General features: G+C 43.7%; 1 protein-coding gene across 1 annotated transcript in view; it reads left to right on the top strand.

The window, feature by feature from the left end:
• The first annotated feature begins 202 nt into the window (after nucleotides 1–202).
• Nucleotides 203–18,539, top strand: part of GAS6 (growth arrest specific 6) — a 41,327-nt gene continuing 22,990 nt past the window's right edge. The window contains exons 1-4 of the mRNA XM_080375509.1: nucleotides 203–404; nucleotides 805–971; nucleotides 14,838–14,862; nucleotides 15,673–15,735. Of these exons, the coding sequence (XP_080231635.1) occupies nucleotides 335–404; nucleotides 805–971; nucleotides 14,838–14,862; nucleotides 15,673–15,735 (325 nt within the window). The 5' untranslated portion in view covers nucleotides 203–334. The remainder of the gene's footprint in view (nucleotides 405–804; nucleotides 972–14,837; nucleotides 14,863–15,672; nucleotides 15,736–18,539) is intronic.

The raw sequence follows: 18,539 nt of genomic DNA, 5'->3' as shown, positions 1-18,539 counted from the left end.
GGCCGGGGGTGAGGGCGCAGCCCCCGCCCGCGCCCCGCCGCCCGCCCCTCGGCCCGGCTCCCGGTAAACACTCCCCCGCAGCTGGGCACGGCCTCTCCCCAGCGCCGGGGCAGGTACGCGGGGCCGGGCCGCTGCCCGCCGCGAGGTGTGTCCCTGTGCCGCGGCTCGGCGGGGACTTGGCGAGCGATTGGGTAGGACGGGCGAGCGGCTCCCCGGCTCCCCTGCTGGGCTCCCCGGCGCCGCGCTCCCGCAGTAGCAGCGCGCTCCCCGCCCGCGCCGCCGCCGCCGCCCGGCCCGCTCCGCCAGCGCCCGGCCCGGCCGCCGCCGCCGCATCATGCCGCATCCCGCGGCGCCCCTCAGGGCCGCCCTGCTGCTCGTCCTGCTGGCGGCGGACTCCTCGCAGAGTGAGTACCGCAGGGCGGCCCGTCCCCGCCGCACACGCCGCCGAGCATCCGCCACCGCCCCGCGCGTGTAGGTGCGGGCCGGGGGAGCTGCCGAGGCGGCGGGGGGGACGCGCGGCTTCGCGGCGGCGGTGCCGGCGGGGGCTGCCGGTGGGCGGCGGCGGCCGCGGGGCTGGCGGCGTGAGGGGCCGCGCCGAGGCCGCGGGGACCCACGGGCGGGGAGGGCGCACGGTGCTCCCCGGGCGGGGCGGCTCGGTGTGCGGGGAGGGGGGCTTACGGCGCGGCCAGGCGGGCTCCGCTGTTCACCGCTGCCTCTCCTTCCTCCCGCTCCTCTCCTCCTCCTCCTCCTCCTCCTCCTCCTCCTCTCCCCCCCATCCCGCCGGCCCGGCCACCGGCGGCCCAGCCGTGCTGCTGCGTGCCCCGGAGGCTGCCCAGTTCCTGCGGCAGAGGCAGCGGCGAGCCTACCAGATCTTCGAGGAGACCAAGCAAGGGCACCTGGAGAGGGAGTGCGTGGAGGAGCACTGCAGCAAGGAGGAGGCCCGCGAGGTGTTCGAGAACGACCCCGAGACGGTGAGGGCACGGAGCCGCCGCGGGGGTGCGGGTGGGCTGCCCGGCGCTGCCCTCCCCCGGCCATCTGCGGCTGGGTGCCAGCTGCACGCACAGCTGCGGAAGGCGGTTGGGGGCGGGGGGGGGGGAGGATGATGAGGAGGAAGAATCAGAACCATTAGGTGCATGACTGAAAGCCACATGGCACAGCGGGTGCTGCCCGGTTAGAAACACCGGGGCGGGGGTGGTGGGGGTGAGCAGCCCAGCCCGGGCCTGCTGCCCCCGGGGGGAAGGGCCCTCCTCACCCCTGGTGTGATACCGTGGAGCAAGACCAGCGCGATACAATGCGGTGGGTGCCCTGTCTGGACACCTTACTGTCCCTCTTCCCTTCAGCCTCCCATCCCAGCTGTATTTAAAACCCCCTTAATGTTGTGGTGTGTGTCAGAATAGGGGTTTCTCAGAAGAAGTGTGTCGTAAACACACTTTAATCCTCTTGGGCCATGTTGAGCTTGGTCAGCATTCTGGAATCAGTAGGTTCAGGACCTGCCACTACAGCAGCAGGACAGTGTGTGTAGGGGAGGGTGGTCCTGCCGTGCTTCTAACCCCAAGTGTGGAGTCCCGCAGGCAGTCACAGCCCACACACCACCGGCGTAGCGGACTTTACCAGCCTTCTCAAGGCTGACTTTTTCTCTTCAGTCTTCTTCTCACTTTGGACAGCATGTGGATGCAGTTGTGTTGCTTTACTAAGCTTGGCTTACTCTTCCAATTACTTGACACCTCTCTACGCTGTTTGGGATCGGCTGTTCTCATCTCGGGGATTATCTGGCTTTGATTTAGCAGTGGGAAGTGGATTTTCTTGGTGTTCAAACTGAAGCTTGATGCTGCACAGCGTGTTCCTGTTAATAATATGATGCTCTAGGGAGAAGATAGGACAGAGCACGAGAGAGTGAGAGCGAGCGTGTGTGTGTGTGTGTGTGTACACAGACACACACAGAGCACAGGCAAGGGAGGGACTCATCTGAGGAGATGTTTTATGCTTCAGTCAGACAAGTCTTGACATGTGTGCTTCATTAGCAGGCTCAGCGCTGGATATAAAGTGCTGTAGCTTGTTGTCACAAGGCAGTAGCAAGTATGGCAAAAACATTGTGATGCTGGCTTTTCTTTTTGACAGTTTTTAATTTAAAGCTTAAGGAGCACTTGCCCAGGCAGCATTTAACGGTACACCTCTTGTGTGTACGTGTAGTCACATCTGCATGCAGCAATGTTTGCTTCTGTCCTGTAAAAGTGAGCCAATACATAATATGCATAACTGTAATGTGGCGAGAATGGCAGGCACAACTCTTCCCAAATTCATGTTGAATAACATAACTTTAGCTCGGTGTAAATACTCACCGTATAGCAGCAAATGCAGGAAAAAATAACCCAAATGTGATTTTGTAGCATTCTGGAAAAAAGGTGATCTAAGGTCACCAGTTTTGCTGACTGGCTTCTGGCCAAGAAAGTAGCCAAAGGCGATGATGCATTGATAGATCAGTTTAGAGGGTGGTAGACTGTGTAAATGTGTCAGGAGTTTTTAACAATAGTCAGTACTTATTTTGTGTATTGGACAAAATATACAGCTCTCCAGCTCTAATGGAAATAGTGAAATAAATTTGGTTTAAATCTTACCATGTATAATATGATAGTTAAATATGTAAGTAAGTGTAAATACGTAAATATAAGATCCAGTCATGCCGTTTAAGTGTGTTTTGCAGGACAATGCAAACTTTCTGTCATTGCAAATGATTTTGATTTTTTTTGTTGCATTTTCTTTGTTACTACTGCTAGGTCTCTCTAGTTCTGAAAACCTCTGAAGAAATATCACTTAGGCTAGAGGATCTTCGAGTGTCTGTGCCCCCTAGCTTATTTTGCATACACTTCTACCAAAGTACTGTATCTTGTAATACTTCTAGGCCTGCAGTGACATAAGATTCTAGCTTTTCTGAGACATAAACTTCCAAAGAGCTGTGAACTTGTTACGTGCAGCATGTCCTACTCCTTCCTGTTATTTTGCTTCACTTTGACTGGGAAGCAAGTGAGCCACCACCTATCAGGGGATTTATGGCCTTTCCTATCCATTTTGCAATCGGTATGTGACATGAAGGCAGCAGCCGTGGTTGAGTAGTAGTTTTCTAATGCATGGTGGCAGAGTTCATGTGTGCAGGTTGTTACTATTCTACACATTGGATGCCTTCAGTACTTTGTAAGGCATAGGTGACTACTCCTCCGGCAGTATTTGTGGATTTGATGGACAGACTATTAATACATACCTGAGGTAATGGAAGTGTCTCTTAAGGCTAGTAAGTTATGTTGTCATTTCACTGATGCTGTGTTGTACGTCCTGTCCTGTTGGCTGACAGGAGAGGGAAGCTAGCTGAGACAGACTTGACTCAGGAAAGGTGAATACTGTTGATAAACAACACCTAGCAGCTGAGGAATTACAGTAACTGCAGTCATACTTAAGCATATTGTCAGGCTGTAGCTGATCCATGCTGGTAAGGTGAGGACTTCTTATTGACCAGGGAAATGTACAGATTGCTGTTGACAGCTGCTGATGATTCCTTGTAGTTTAGGAAGGCTGAAATTTTTGTCTTTGCCTGCTGAACCTGGTCACCGGGGCTAACTACTTAAGTCATGGCAGAAAGAAACACTTCTTGCCCTGCCCTGAGCCCTGTGGCTAACCTCGTAGTAGGCAAGCCGTGAGGAACACATCAGTGCACTGCTGATCTGTGCTGTTGTGTCTCCCAGGTTTTATGCTTTAAAGCGTCGGATGAGCGTGAATGTAGGTATTTAGCTGTTTACTGTCCCGTGAGAGAAACGGTCTTGCAGCCTTGACAACTGAAGGTTAGTTTGAGACTATATAGCTTGCTGCTTCTCTGTTCGACCTCAAGAAAGTGTTGTGATGTGAGCACAAGTGTTGTCTCTCTTCCCTGTCGCCCCCTTCTGCCCCGCCCCCCCCCCCCCCATCAGGTGATGTAATGAAATGTATGAGTCCTTACAAATCGTGCCGTTCTTAACTCTCCTGTGGTTGTGTAAAGAGAATTTCAAGGTCTAATTTCAAGACCTATGACTTAAATATGTGTTAGGAAATTGCATTAACTGATTCAATCAGACAGCTCCAGAAGTTCAGGCAAGATGAAGCAAGGCTGTAGCATAGCCTGCGTGATGCTTCCCAGGTAAAACCATAGCTTGATCCAGCCAATTATAACATCTAGCCAAGAAAAACATTTTACAGAAAGATGCCTGTTTACAGGACAGACCAGTAAATAGAAATGAAACGTCACGTACCTATAGCAGAGCACTCTTTCTCTGCGCCTTCATTGTTTCAGTGATCAGCTTTCCAGAGCAACATCTGCAGGCAGTCAGCAGCAGATACACATTTTCTGAAACCTGAATGTGGGTGTTGCCACATGTGTGATTACTTACTTCAGCTGCTAAGAATAGTGTATTAGGCGGGGCCAAATGGCCATTCATTTGTAGGCCAGTGCAGCTTTTGTCTTTTATGTTACGGAAAATAGAAATATCAGCTCGCCCAGACTGGAGGAAGGAAGATCAATTGAAACGTTTTTCGATTGTGGTTTTTTTTAGGAGGCAGAACAAAACTCAGTCTGTGCCACTTGTATGACTATACATGGTAAAAACAAGTGTGAGCCTGGGTTAATGAGTCTTGCAGCCTATCTTTTTCATGAAGCTGATTATAACATACTTAGATATTACTGCAGAATTGTGGGATGGTTCCTGGTTTATAATTTCATCTATGCTAGAGGTACCAAACAGAAAAATGAAAAGATAATATAAGATAGAAAACATGCTCATGGGAGGTATGAGGACTGTTTCTAAATGTGATCTATTAAAAAGATATGCTGGGTGTGATAGATGTGATGAAGTTGCAAAACATCTTGGATATAGAGATAAGAATGTTAGCTTACTTAAAATGTTGATGAGGCCTTATAAAAAGCAGTACTGCAGAAATATTTGACCTTGGTATGCAGTCAAGGTATTACAGCTTGTTAACTGACTGATAAACTGCTCTGGAATTTGGTTGACCTGGTCTAAAAATGTGGTCATCCAAGCATGTAAAACAAAGGGCAGAAGGGAGCGTAGTTGCTGGTGTTCTTGGAAATGTTGGATTTCTCTAAAGAATAAGTAGAGCAAAAAGTGTCCTTGTGGAGGGAATTTCTCTGTTCTGAAAGGCTCAGCATAGGGAAGGTGATTGAATGCAGCCTCTTATAATTTGATACCAGTTTATCAGTGCAGCATCTGTCACTGCACATCTTGCTTGCTGTTGTTACTGTTGAAGAATTACTGGTCTTCCTGCAGGTCACCATTGGAATTGCCATGCTGAATACTTTGAAAGGTGTTAGGCCCACCAGAAACGCTGGCCACCTGTGTTTACTCTTCATGAATTTGTCCCTCTATGAAGTACCTTGGAAAGCCAGCTGGTTTTCATATGCGTGCAGAATGAACATCTGATTCACAGGCAGGCACATGAAAAGTTCTCCTGCCTTTTGAGGCACTTGCATCCAAACTGCTGTTAAAATCTATGGCTTGTCAGATACGCAAAACACTGGCAGAGAATCACAGGGTGACGTGGGCTGAAGGGCACTGAGGAGGTCTCCAGTCCACTCATCTAGTCCAGTTTCCCAGTCATGGCAAGGGCAGCAGTGAGACCAGATCAGGCTTTTGGGGACTTTTTACAGTCACATTTGGAAAATTACTGATCTTAACAAAATGTCCAGCAATGTCAGCAGTTTTTCTGCTAGGCTGCATTTATTGAGAAGCTGAAATGCAGATGAAGCAATGTATAGGGTGTGATAATGGTCAGTTTCATTTGTTTTCATAGTGTTACAGGCTCATTGGTTTTTTTTTCTTTATTTGTTCTGTTATGTGACGTGGTCACGATAACACAGATGAGCTGCATGCACAGACTAGAGTAATCCAAATTTTACTCTGATCTTTTAGGAGGAGTGCTTGGCAGACAATATTTAGGTCTTACTTCGAGTAGCAAGGTAGATACACTTTTGTAAATACTAGTCAGAAAACTATGAAGGCATGTAGCAGAGGAAAGGAGTTACTGGGAGAGTAAAGCAGTGTAAAATTTCTTTGAGTAATTTGGCAAATGTTGTGTAATCTAGACACGAAAAATACTGATACCATCTTTAAATACAGATGTCATCGTCCCTGTATAGAATATTCCTTTCTAGATCCAGGCAAAAATCTGAGTACCCAGGGAGTGAAAATTCTTCTCAATATCCTGATTTGTTTCGGCATTTTGGCAGTGTGGAAGAAGGGCTAGATTTATAGCTGGTATAACTTTCTCTATCTCTTCTTGTTGGTGCAGAATTCATCTGAGAGAGGGAAAGAGTTACCGGAAAATTCTGTGCTGATGGTTTTACCTGCTTGGACTCAAGCATGGAAGAATATGGAAGAATGGATTTCCAGGCACAGTGGTACCTGCTTAACAGATTTTGAGAAAGAAAATATGGGGAGATTTAGACTTTTGTCCAGGAATGGATTGAAGGAGAGAAGAAGAAAGTAGAAAAGTTTGAGTGCCTAGCTGTGTGCCACAGTGGCATCCACTCTATGCTGGGATGAGATCCTGGTGTCTGCCAGGTGTTCTCCCTTTCCTTTCTTCCTTCTCCCTGTAGTTTCATATAAAGGAAACACAGGATGGGAGAGTGGTGTACCAAAATCCCTTGGGTCTAACTGATCTGAAAGGCAAACAGATTGGCATTGTGCAGCAGGATGCATCTACCTAGTTGGCGGTACAGACACAGCATTTTTTTGTGGTGGTGGAGTTCAGTAGCAGGAGGGTGACAAAAATACTCCTGCCTGCCTTAGAAGGCAGGTCATACATTTCTTAGCTAAATGCTGCTTCATCAAAAGTTACTGAGAAGGGTGAGCAAGGTTTGCTGTTGGTGGAAGCAGGCACAGCTCCATCAGCTCTGCTGGACTCTTGCCTACCTGATCTTTATCTGTTTCCAGTCATGTGAGTTTAGCCCAGAAATTCAGAATAGACCTGGAAATACTGAAACACCACATCGTGAAAGTACTACATGCTAATCCTCCTGTGCAGCAGGAGGGAAGGCACAAGAGAAGACAAAAGAGGCTAATATTACACTGAGGGGCTGTTTGAAGTTAAGATGGAAAAAGATGCTAAGAGGGATAAATTTAAGCAGGGACATTTTACAGGTTTGGGTCAAGAAAGGAGGTAATGGAAAAAGCAGATAAAGTTAGGATAAGTAATTTTTTAGAGGAATAGAATAAGTGTTAATAAATACGTGAGAGGGGAAAAAGCCAATTAAAAAATGAAGAAAACAGTTTTGTGGCCATGGGCTCATTTAATTTTATTTTTAAATTTAAAACACAGAGAAAGAAAAAAAAAAAAGAAAAAAAAGTGGAGCAGCCTACTGGGAATTAATACAGTTTGTTAGTGCAGCTGCATAAGAATCAGGTAAGATAAACATTGATTCTGTATAAATTGGCAGTTGTGGTTCATGTGTGCTCTAAACTCTAAGTGAACTTAACAAATTACAAGCATTTACTTTCCAGTAAGTATAAAGAACAAGGATGGAATCACCATCGGAGATCTAGAAGAAACTGCGACAGGGCGTAGCAGGGAGGTTTGCATCTCCTCCGTTCCCATTACTTTTCAGGCTGTGGTTTCACATTTGGGAGCTCAGCTGATCTAGTTGGAATCAGCAACTCCCTTGCCTATTCTGTTCACCCTTCCTGCACAGCAATTTCTGTAACTGCATGGACTGATTTAAGTAACCAATCTAAAGAAAAGTAGTCTGGAGAGAAAAAGGATCATTTTGCAGCTGGTCCAGTTCCCAGGTCCAGTTCACCATACAGCTTCGCAAAGGGTTGCACCAACATGTTGGAAAGGACAGCATTGAGTTTAGGCTGGGAAGGCCAGGTGCCAGGGGAGAAGCAGAAAGGATTATCACAGGTCATGCTGTCAAAGAGGTGAGTGAACAATGAAGTCTTGGAGAATCTGATTGAAGTTTTTCAGCAGGTCTCCCTTCCATATCTCTACCTTCATCACTGTTCTGTTATGACCTGCTGTTCTGGAGGCTGTCCACACATGTACACTTCTGTGGGGAAGTTTCCTTATTTATTATTTTGGATTTTCTTCCTGTTCCTTTGAGCATCAGCAGTGGGACCCAGAGGAAGGGCAAAGTTGGAAAGTAAGGAGGGTAGCCAGGGAGTGGGGACAAATGTTGGTGTTGTTTTCACTCTGCACACCTGGCAGGACAGAGGGGTGCATGAATGAAGAGGTAAAAGGCAAATGGGTCATGCTTGCACTGTACAAAATCATGTGCATCTGGAGAGCTACCACATTCGGCCAGTTCCAAGAACAGGGAGTCCTAATTCAATTCCAGAAAACATTTAGGACAGGAAGAGAAAAGCAAAAGTTACTTAGTTATTAAAATAATGAACAGGGAAGTATGAGATCAGATTCTGTCGAAAGGACTTAGTGTTGTCTCATATGTCACTTCCCTATTCCTCGCTTGCCTGTCCCCTCTGAGGCCAAATCCAGCCTCAGAGTGGCTGAACACTGTTAGTGTGAGCTGCTGCAACCTCTGCAGGTAAGCAAAATCCTAAGAAACAGTATCACTAGATTACAGGAAGGGGGGAAAAAAATGTAGTATTCTACTTCAGTGGGTAAAATGTTAACAGAGCTGCAGGAGAGATCACAAACATTTAAATCATGTTGGATGAGATATAGAATCTGTTCTATTTTAAATACAGTTTAAGTAATTGCAGAGTAGTGACAGAATATAGGATGCTGAAGGGAGATCCCTTTTACTTACGCTAGATGTTTTGTCAGATCCTGGTTTGCTTAATTTCACTGAAAATTTCTGAGTGTTAATTTAACCACATGTACAAATATTTTAACTAATGCAATGAGTAAGGATTCAAGCAAGCAACACCGACCGAGTGAAGATCTGTTATCAAATTGAGATCCTCTTTTCAAATTGCACATTAATACAGCTGGAAGGAAAGTAGCCTTTGAAGCCTGAAGCAGCGGAGGAAACCTCAAGGCACTCGTGACTGCAGTGCATTAAGAATAACTCAAAAGCACATACAGCACTGGAATCACTCCACAAATGTTTTCAGTTGGCCCTTGGCACCAGTTACATCTATTTCACACCATTTCCGTCCAATCAAACCCTGCCTCAGGCTGCATATAGAAATCATCTCTCTGTGCCCCCTACATCTTCACAAATGTAAGTGTGCGTTTTGCTTGGCTGTGACACACAGAAACATTTTTTTTCTTCTTTTCTTTCCTTTCATTATTTTTTTTTCCCAGTAATTGTACATTCTAGTCATTGGTGAGGTTTTTCTCATTGCAGAGCAATGTCTTTTGCTGAAGTGGCACCTCAGTAAGCTGTTGGGAAATAGCCCTGCCCCTCAGAAGAGGGCAAGTGAAGCTATGACAGCAGATGTCATTTCCAGTCTTCAGGATTCTGCAGAGATACCTAGTCTCTATGAAATGGGTGATGCTGGAGAAGGTGGTCATGAGTGCTTCTTGTTTGTAAAGATCAACAACTCAGTGGAAGGGGCAGTCACAGTCTGTGCACCAGAATAGCTGGTCAGTGTGAAGTGGACGCTTTGCGAATGGACACAGAATCTAAAAGCTACCCTAAGCAGCTGTAACTTTGGTGGTATGAGATGAGACGTGGAGGCTGCTTTTGGATTGTAACGTGACCTGCTTGTTTCTCTAAAGCCTTACGTGCCAAGTTGTGGAGAGTTCTCCTTGCTTCTTGCATGGAAAATGCAGATCGCCCCGAAGTAGGAAGCAAACTAACCTGGCTGAGTGTAGGGTTCCTCACAATGGGAGGGAAAGCTTGTGGAAGCAACATGGCATTGATTTGAGCATAACTTCTATACCTATAGGTTCTACATATTTAAAATTCTGAATTACAGGACGGTTTAATTACATTGTATGGGAGGAAGGCCTAATAATTCAGCATGAGATTTGCTATGCATCAAAAGCCTAAGCCTGGGTTTCAAAAAATGGAGAGGGCTCTTGAACATTAATGAGATTTGCATTCTCAGGTTATACCAGTTAACAATTGCCAAACACTAAATTATAGCAAATTATGGTTGCTAGCGGCCATTGCTTTGCAAGGGTCGTGCAGGCCTGCAGTGTGGAAACATGAAGTACATTTATAAAGGAGGAGGTCGAGCCATGCCCAAGACAAATATTCAGTCCTGAAGGAAAGAGGAAAAGGGAGAGTCATTGTATGGAAATGAGAAAAGTGCATGATGTGGGAGTTGGCGCTGCTCTCTGAGAGGTAACTAGGTAACTAAGAAAGTGCTTTTTAGAAATTACCATTGCTAACACAAGTCTGTGAGATCCCTCAGTGTTAGCAGTGCTGCAGTCACAGAATCACAGAATCGCAGGGTGGTTGAGGCTGGCAGCCACCTCTGGAGGTCATCTGGTCCAACTCCCATGCAGGGCCACCGAGAGCCAGTTTTCCAGGAACATGAGCAGTCCTTCTGTCAACTACATCTTTTGTCTGCTGCCACTGCAGCTCAAACGTGATTTTGATCAGATTCAGTGCTGATCAAGCTTACCTGACTCAAGCAAAATAAACAGAAGCCGTTAGCAGGCCCTTTTGGCTGAGGTTTCCAGTGTTGCCAATTACTTCAAGCAACAGTGAGAACATTTTCCTGGTGTAGACAGGGTCATTGTTATGTTTTCAGAAGGGCTATTTTTATACAGTGACTCATGTTGATGCCTGTTCTGATTTGGTGTTCTTCCATCTTCTCTAAAAATGCAGCAGGACTGATGCATACCCAGTATAATTTGTGTAACTTCTGGATTTTACCACTAAGGGAGAGTTTGGCCATAGAGTTGAAAATAGGTGGTGACCCCAGTCACACTGTAGGTTTCCTTTGGCGGGGAAGCTGATGAAGGTACTTCTGCCCCTTTGACTCCACAGCCCTGCTATGAATTCTTACCTTCACGGTGCTGTTCTCCTCAGTTGTTTCAATGCAGGTTATTGTGGGGGTGGCTCCACAGAAACTGTTCTTAACTGTTTCACTGCAACCGTGAATGTCTGGAAGAAGAAACAAATACAAAAAAACAACCTGGAGTTTTGGGGTGTGTTTGTTTGGCTTGGTTTTTTTGAGGACACTTAAACTTGCGCTCTCTTTTCATTTTAGATATCGACACTAACTGTTGTAGTGGCTGTGTTATAAGGGTAGGAAAAAACTCTGGATGTAGGTGGGAGAGGAACTTCTTAACCCCATGAAAAAATGTTTGGTGTCACTCGACCCTGAAATAAAAGCATGCACTCCTAGGTCTTGCACTACTGTTGTGGAAACCAGTACTTGTTTATAATGCATTGAAAGACTTGCTTCTAGCATGTACACATGTTCATGTGAAAGGGGTTGGGGCTGTAGAGCTAAACTCTTTTCTGTCAAATCATAGCTCTGTCTTCTGGACAGTCTCTTGAACTGAGCTGAAATAAGCAAGCCAGGACCTGCCTGGAGGGACCGGCGCCATGCCATCCTTTCCGTTTCACTGACAGGGTGGAGACTTGTAGATGTGAGGCGCTTCCCAGTCTCTCCTATTTCTCCCTCTTTACCTGAGATCTCTGCTGAGCTATATGGTGGCACGCGATGTGTGGTGTGTAACTCATACCACATGCTGGTCTGCGGGCTGTGGGTGTCCTGGTGCCAGGCCCTTGACTATTGAAGCTCCTGGTGTCCCAGTCATACTGGTTGGTATGTGGGAGGCAGCCAGCCAGAAGTTGTGTTGGGTCACAGAAAGGAGGGGTGGAAATACATAAAGGTTTTCTTGGTAGGAGCAGGCACGGAGGCTGGAATTATTGCAACTGCATTCATGAAGGTTGGTCTTCTGTGGAGGGTGGTGCTTCTGCAAGATATTGTCTTGCTCATGCATCCACTGGGATGGATTACTACCGGACAGAGCGGTTAGAAAGCTTGGTAAGGTTAGCATCTCTACAGCAGCCTATCCAGAGGATGTTTATGTCCAGCATTGTTTTGTTTATAGCTTTATATTTTAAAAGCCCATTGCTCCTGCTTTTATTTTCAGCAGTAATTAGGCAAGAAGATCCAAAGGAGAAGGGCTGACAACATTTGAATGTTGACTTCTTTTACTAGAGTCCAAGCTGAAAACTTAACACTTAGTATATTTCCATGGTGACTTTTGCTGCCATGGTGGTCACAGTAAAACGACCTCCTGTGTTTTGATCCTGTGAATACTGGGTGGCTTTCTGAATGGTGAGATGTTTGGTGAGGCTAAAATTGAGAAATGTTGATAAATTAGCAAAGTAGTAACACAGAATCTTTGCTAACTCCTCCTTAGCAAGCCTCAAAGCATTTCTCTTGGCATTTTTGATGGATCCTGAAAATACAGCTGGAGACTGCTGATAAAGGGAAGATGAGTCTCAGACTTTTAACAGGGACCTGACTCTGCAAAGACCTGACTCTTCGCTGACATCTGTGAGTCATTCAGACTAGGGCATCATGAAGCTGAGTGCTCACACGAGAAATAATGCACGTCTGGCTGTCTTTCTGTGCAGGTTAGGCACAACTTCAATTTTTAACTGGGAAAACTTGTCATCGGTGTTTTTGAAAAGGGATTGCTATTTTCAGTTTAGGCAGGTTCCTTTTCTCAAGGTGGAAGATAATTTGTCCTTCATCCTTTATTAATCTTTTGGCTGAATGGAAACCTGTTGTCATTGTATTTCCAGAAGCCTGTTGTAAGGAAAAATGATTACGGAGAGGTATTAAAAGTTCATTATACAAGAATGAGTAATGTTAGAACCTGTGATCACGTTGCTTTATTTTTGAATGGTATTATCAGCAAGTCCTGTAGGCCTGGAGAAGTGCTACTGATGAGCAAGTAGTTTTGTATAAGATAAGCAAATGAGGAATACAGGGAAAGAAGGGTTAAATTAATTCTATTAATAGCCTCCTGTTTAAATCACTTACCTCTGTTATGTACCTCGTGAAAGGAAGCTTGTGTGGTACAGTGTCTTGGAGTTTCACTCTTCTACTGTTCAATTGGCGTCGAATCAATATACAGTCAGTTTGCATTTGGAAAGTTACCTTAATCCTTCATTCAAAATTAAACTCTATATGACTTTTCTAGCACTCAATTCATTCATCAAAGGTCAAGGAGAAAATGAAGTTTTATGCCTTTGCCATCATTGACTTGGAGCAATTAGGCTGGTGGCCATGAATACAAAAGCACCTATTTCTTGTTCTGTGAGTGCAGAAAAAGTTGTTCTTGCCAGTGTCTGGATTGTTCTGTTGGTGGTTAAACACATCTGCACATTCTTGTGATGCGTATTGAATAAAGGGGAAATAATGAAAAAAAATATTTGTAATATTTCATCACATGCCGCTATCTTTTTCTCCTCAAGTGCTGGCTGAAGTTCAGTTTGTGGTTATAGCACAGCTGGGAACTCATCTGAATACTTAGACTGCTTAGATTTACTTTTATTTTGACTGTATTTTTTTTGACTTGTCTTTTCCAAAACTAAACCTTAAAAAAAAAGACTCACGGTGTGTGCCTGTCTCTGTTGTATGCACATGCCTGTATATATGCATAAGCTTATCCAAACATCTGTAATAAAAGGAGAAGATAAAATAGTTCCTTATTTTGCACATTGGATAGACCAAAGTAATTGTGTAGAATACAGGATATTTACTGTCCCAGTCTCACTGCTGATAGTGCTATATGAAAATTGCTCGTGTTGTATGAAAGAGAATTATGCTATGCGTATGCTTTCTTAATTAGCTGAGAAATGCTTTGTTTAAAAATAAAATAATTAAGCACTGGTAAAATCCACAGGTTTTCCCTCATTGCATGCCTCAATGACAATTTTAACAATGCTTAACTAGTGACTTACACGTTATGAAATCCAGTATGAAGTGAAATTGGAAAAAAATGCTTTTTCCTGGCCATGCATTTTTGTATTTTTTTAAGAATGTGGTTTAATGATAGCTTAGGCCAATCTCTCACACTTGCAGGTAGCACCGCTGCATTTTCCTGCTGCTTCTCTGCATTGGCACAAGCACTCTTGTGCCTGGCAAGGCTTCACTAGGCTGATTGTTTTTCTAATGTGCAAGGTTAGATCCACATCACATCAGCAAACTGCTGCTCCCACTGTATGGCTACACTTTGTTGACACAAGATAGAGAACAGTAATTTGTGGCCATGTACCATTAGAGGAATGGGAATGCCTTTTGCAGTCTGGTTTTAGATTAACGAATGTCAATTTTCCCCTCACTTGCAAATTATCATTATTCCTTTCTTTGAGCAGAACATCTCCATGATGTGATGGAGTGGGCGGTATGGCAATGGTTGCTGTTAAAGTTGTAGGGTGCTCATTGTAAAAGCAAAAGGTACCTTTTTTATTTTAGTGATGTTAGGGTGCTGCCCGTGTTCTGCATGAAGCAGAGGGCCTCCGAGGAGGCACTGAGTGACTAGATGATCCTGTACTTTCCCTCTGGAGTTTTGTCTCCAGATTCCTCTTCCTTCCCTTACCTCATGCCGTCAGGACCTTTTCCTCTTGGACAGTGAGTAAGTGGCTTCATGCTCAGCCACTACCAGTTACCAAGTCAGCTGTTGCCAAAAAATATCTTGAGACTGGAGCTAATGTTTCTTTCCTTTTCAAAAGACAAAATGCATATATGATACTGTGTTGCTTCTGGCTCTGGATATAAAGAAATTAGGATGCTGGACCACGTTAAACGATTGCCATGCAAGACCACCGAACTAACCGTAGCTCTTCAATGGTATGACAATAGAAGCAAATATTATTCAATAAATCTTTGCTTTTTTTTTTCTTCCTTCTACAGGAATATTTTTACCCGAAATACTTGGGTGAGTTGCAGCTTTTACTTTCATTTTGTGACAGTGCTGGTATGTGGTACCTAACACTGGAGATTGTCACAGCTGAAGTCTCTGCTAAGGAAAGTAATGGAAATCTCATTGCAATAAACACACATTGCTAACTTTTAAGATAGACTTTACGTTCCTTATGTGATTTTGAGGTGTGTTCTTTACTTAGGTATAGATTTGCATAGAGAGATCCTTTATATGTTTTCTGCATGTTAAAGCGTTGATGTTGCATTTGTATCTGTAGCTTGCAGCATTAGTAGATAATGTAACGTCTTACATCTTTTCCCTGCATTAATTAACTTAGCTATTAACTAATGTCTTTAATTAAAAAAAAATAAAAATAGTGCCTTTACTGATTGAACCACTGGCTTATTCTATTGAATGTATCATAGTCATGTCATTATATTGTTTTCTTTTTTTATATAAAATAAACATTTGTGTTTAGTATGTAGTATTACATATCACAAATGCCAACAGTTTGAGAAAACTCCGTGTGCTTTTTAGATTTTTTTAAGAGATTTAGTAGGTCAAATTTCAGTAGCTATTAACATGCTTTTAAAATCATAGTAGCATCTGGTTAAGTGATCACCCTCTTCAGATGGCTTATAACTACTGTACATCAGAGCTAAAAAATTTTAATGAACTGAAGAATTTTAAGACATCTGGGGGATTATAATATTGCACAGATTTTGCACCCCTGCGAACTCTTGCAGGCCAGGTATCATTTTGTATGCTTTGAACAGTTGCCATGTCATCATTATAGTAATAACAATTTCATTTTCTGTTCTTCAGCTTGTATTCAGAAATATGGGTCGCCCTATACAAGAAGTCCAGATTTCCTTACATGCGTTCATAGTAAGCATTTTTGGTTTGTATACTGTAGTTAAATATTCTCTCATAATACCTGAAGAAGTGGGACCAGCTCAGCCATCTCTATTTTCGATAGTATTTTAGTACTGGTCTTCCTGTTCTTTAGGCTTGAAACTCCCTATGGCTGGTCCTGTCTGAGCAGCAAAACAAGACCTTTTCCCTTCTATAACCTATTACCATCTCGCTGTCATGTTTCAGTGCTTTGGTATTTTATGATGCAAGACATTTCTTTCCCACCAGTTTCCTAAGGTCTGAATAGTCTGAGAAGCAAGAGGGGTGAGAAATAGGATTTACCATAAGGTTGTACACTGTGCTTGGCCTTTCATTTTCCTTTTTCTTGAATGTCAGCTTTGGCTCACTGCTATTAAGGAATCTTTAAAAGACTTTAAAAAAAGCTCAAAGTCAAACCCAGGCCTGTGTCGGACTTTTTTACATAAAAGAGATCAGTTTCACGCATCATGTGACTGTGCTTTAAATACTACAACCTTTAAAAGTTCAAATCAATTTGGAAGCCAAACTGGTAACTGTGTAGGGGAGGGAAGGGGTATTTGTTCATTACTAACATTAGAAACCAGAATTTAATGAACTCTTCTAATACCTTTCCAGTTCCCTCTTGAAGCTTAGCAGTGCTAAAGGTATAAAGCTGCATAAATATTCTAAATATGTTCTGGGAGAACATTAGTTCAAATGTGGAGAAAATGGCATGTATGCATATTTAATTTCATTTTTGCCCCTGTGGTTCAGTTTCTTTCTTAGTGTGATCAAGTTTGATTAGTCATGTGTTTATACCAGTGCTACCAAAGCAGGCTCAGGATTTAGTCGACCTTTCATGTTTATAAACTGCATTACAGCAACATTTTTTGAAGAGTGAATTCCAAGGCTACTAAGTGGCATGTGAAGACTTGCCCTCATATAATGCAGCAGTAGCATGTACAAATGTGAGTCCTTTGACTGGGAATGCTCAGACCTGTGGCGCCCGTGTCGGCTGCGGTATGTCAGCTAGTTGGAAGTGGGATGTGAGGCTGGATACTTCTTTTTGCTCATGTGTGTGGCACAGCAAAGAGATGGGAGTTTCTGCTGAAAATGGTGGCATCAACTGGGAACGCTTGTTCTAAACAGTTAATCAGAAATGTTTTAGAAATGCCAGTCTAAAGAGTAGTGATGAAAAAATCTGAAAAAATAAAAGCTGAATGATTGTTTTTAGGGATTTTTGCCCATTGCAGATGCAGTGGTTTGGAAATAAAATGATAATATTTTCCCCCATTAAAATATTAAAATATTTTTAAATGGTTGAGTTTTGGCTAGCCATTGTCAATTCACAGGAGAAGTAATGGAGAAGGAGCCTGAAACACTTGGAAGAACGACAGGCTTTGTGCTTGGCCAATTCCAGCGTGCCTCTTAATTTTTCACAGATGCTGCCAAAAGACTATGTAGCTCTGTGGGGTTGTGCCTGCAAGATACATTTAAATTTTGTTTCTTAACAACCTTTCTCTTCTCAAAACAAGGTAGTGGAAGGCTCTTTTAATCTGGCATACAAAGACACTGCACAACCTAAGGGCTGCAGGGGGATTAACTAGACTAGTTTATTCTAGAAATAAGGTACAAATTTTAGCTGCGACAGTGATTTAGACAGCTTAGCAGAGTATTTGAGGATTCTCCATTTCATAAGATCTTTAGATCAGGGTTACAGGGAAGATTCAGCTCCAGATTCAGAGAGGTAGATGCAGGTGTTTCCAGCACAGGTGCTTACACGAGCAGTATTCCCATCACAGTCAGCAGAGAGTTAATCTGCAGCCAGTAGTTCTAGAGGGATTCCACTGACCAAACTGTGTCTGCTCTGGGGGCAGAGCTAAATCACTCTGGACTGTTTATTGCACTGACTAGATCTCCACTGACTGCAATAAGAATTTAAGGCAATTGCTTTGCAGATAGATGCTCACCTTACACACAGAGACCTGTACTTTGGTCGGCAGATCTGGAACTTTTTCTAAAAGAGATCCTGTAGGTCAGCTAGGAATTAGGGATTTCATTCTGCAAGAGTTTGGAAAACTCTACAGGGTTTTTTTGAAATGAAGCTGCATGTGGCCTTAAAAAACACAATGGGATTTTTGTTAGGTCATGCGTGCCTGCTTTTTAACTGTGAGTGTCATAATCTTTGCCACCTACCATTTTCCTGGTGAAGTTTTATTTGCGCTATTTTGTGAATATTAAAACATGAATTCACAGTACAGAGAATGAATGGGAAGCAGCAGTCAGTGTACTTAAGTCTTGTTTCCATATAGACTTCAAAAATGGACTGTATTAATGACAGCCATTGCCAATCATCTGCTGATTTCTGGCATCTGTTAGTCTTCTTCAGAAGAACAGTGGAATCTTTATTATAAACACGTACCTAGTGGACAGGTGCATTTGTCATAGTTTTTGAACTTGCAGTAGACAGTCCTTATGTCCAACTCAAATACCCTACAGAGAAACGGGTGGTGAAAACTTGTATATTGTATAATGTGATGAACATAAAGAAATATGAAATTATTATTCCATGGTAATCTGAATAAACTGCAACACTGTGTTCATCCAAGTTCAGTCTTCAGCTAACTTGGTGTGCATTGCAGCCCAAGAATCTGACCATTTTTTCTTGATAACTATTAACACAAATGCTATCCAACATTTAAGCATATGCTCTAACCTTATTTTTAATCTTAATGGCTGTCCGCAAGGCAAACCAAAGGTTCAAAAGGCAGTGAAGCAAACTGAAGCACAGGACGTTCTGCCTGAACATCAGGATACAC

Source organism: Falco punctatus (genome assembly GCF_963210335.1).
Source record: "Falco punctatus genome assembly, chromosome: 2".
Classification (NCBI taxonomy): domain Eukaryota; kingdom Metazoa; phylum Chordata; class Aves; order Falconiformes; family Falconidae; genus Falco; species Falco punctatus.
This window is presented reverse-complemented; position numbering and strand designations above follow the sequence as displayed.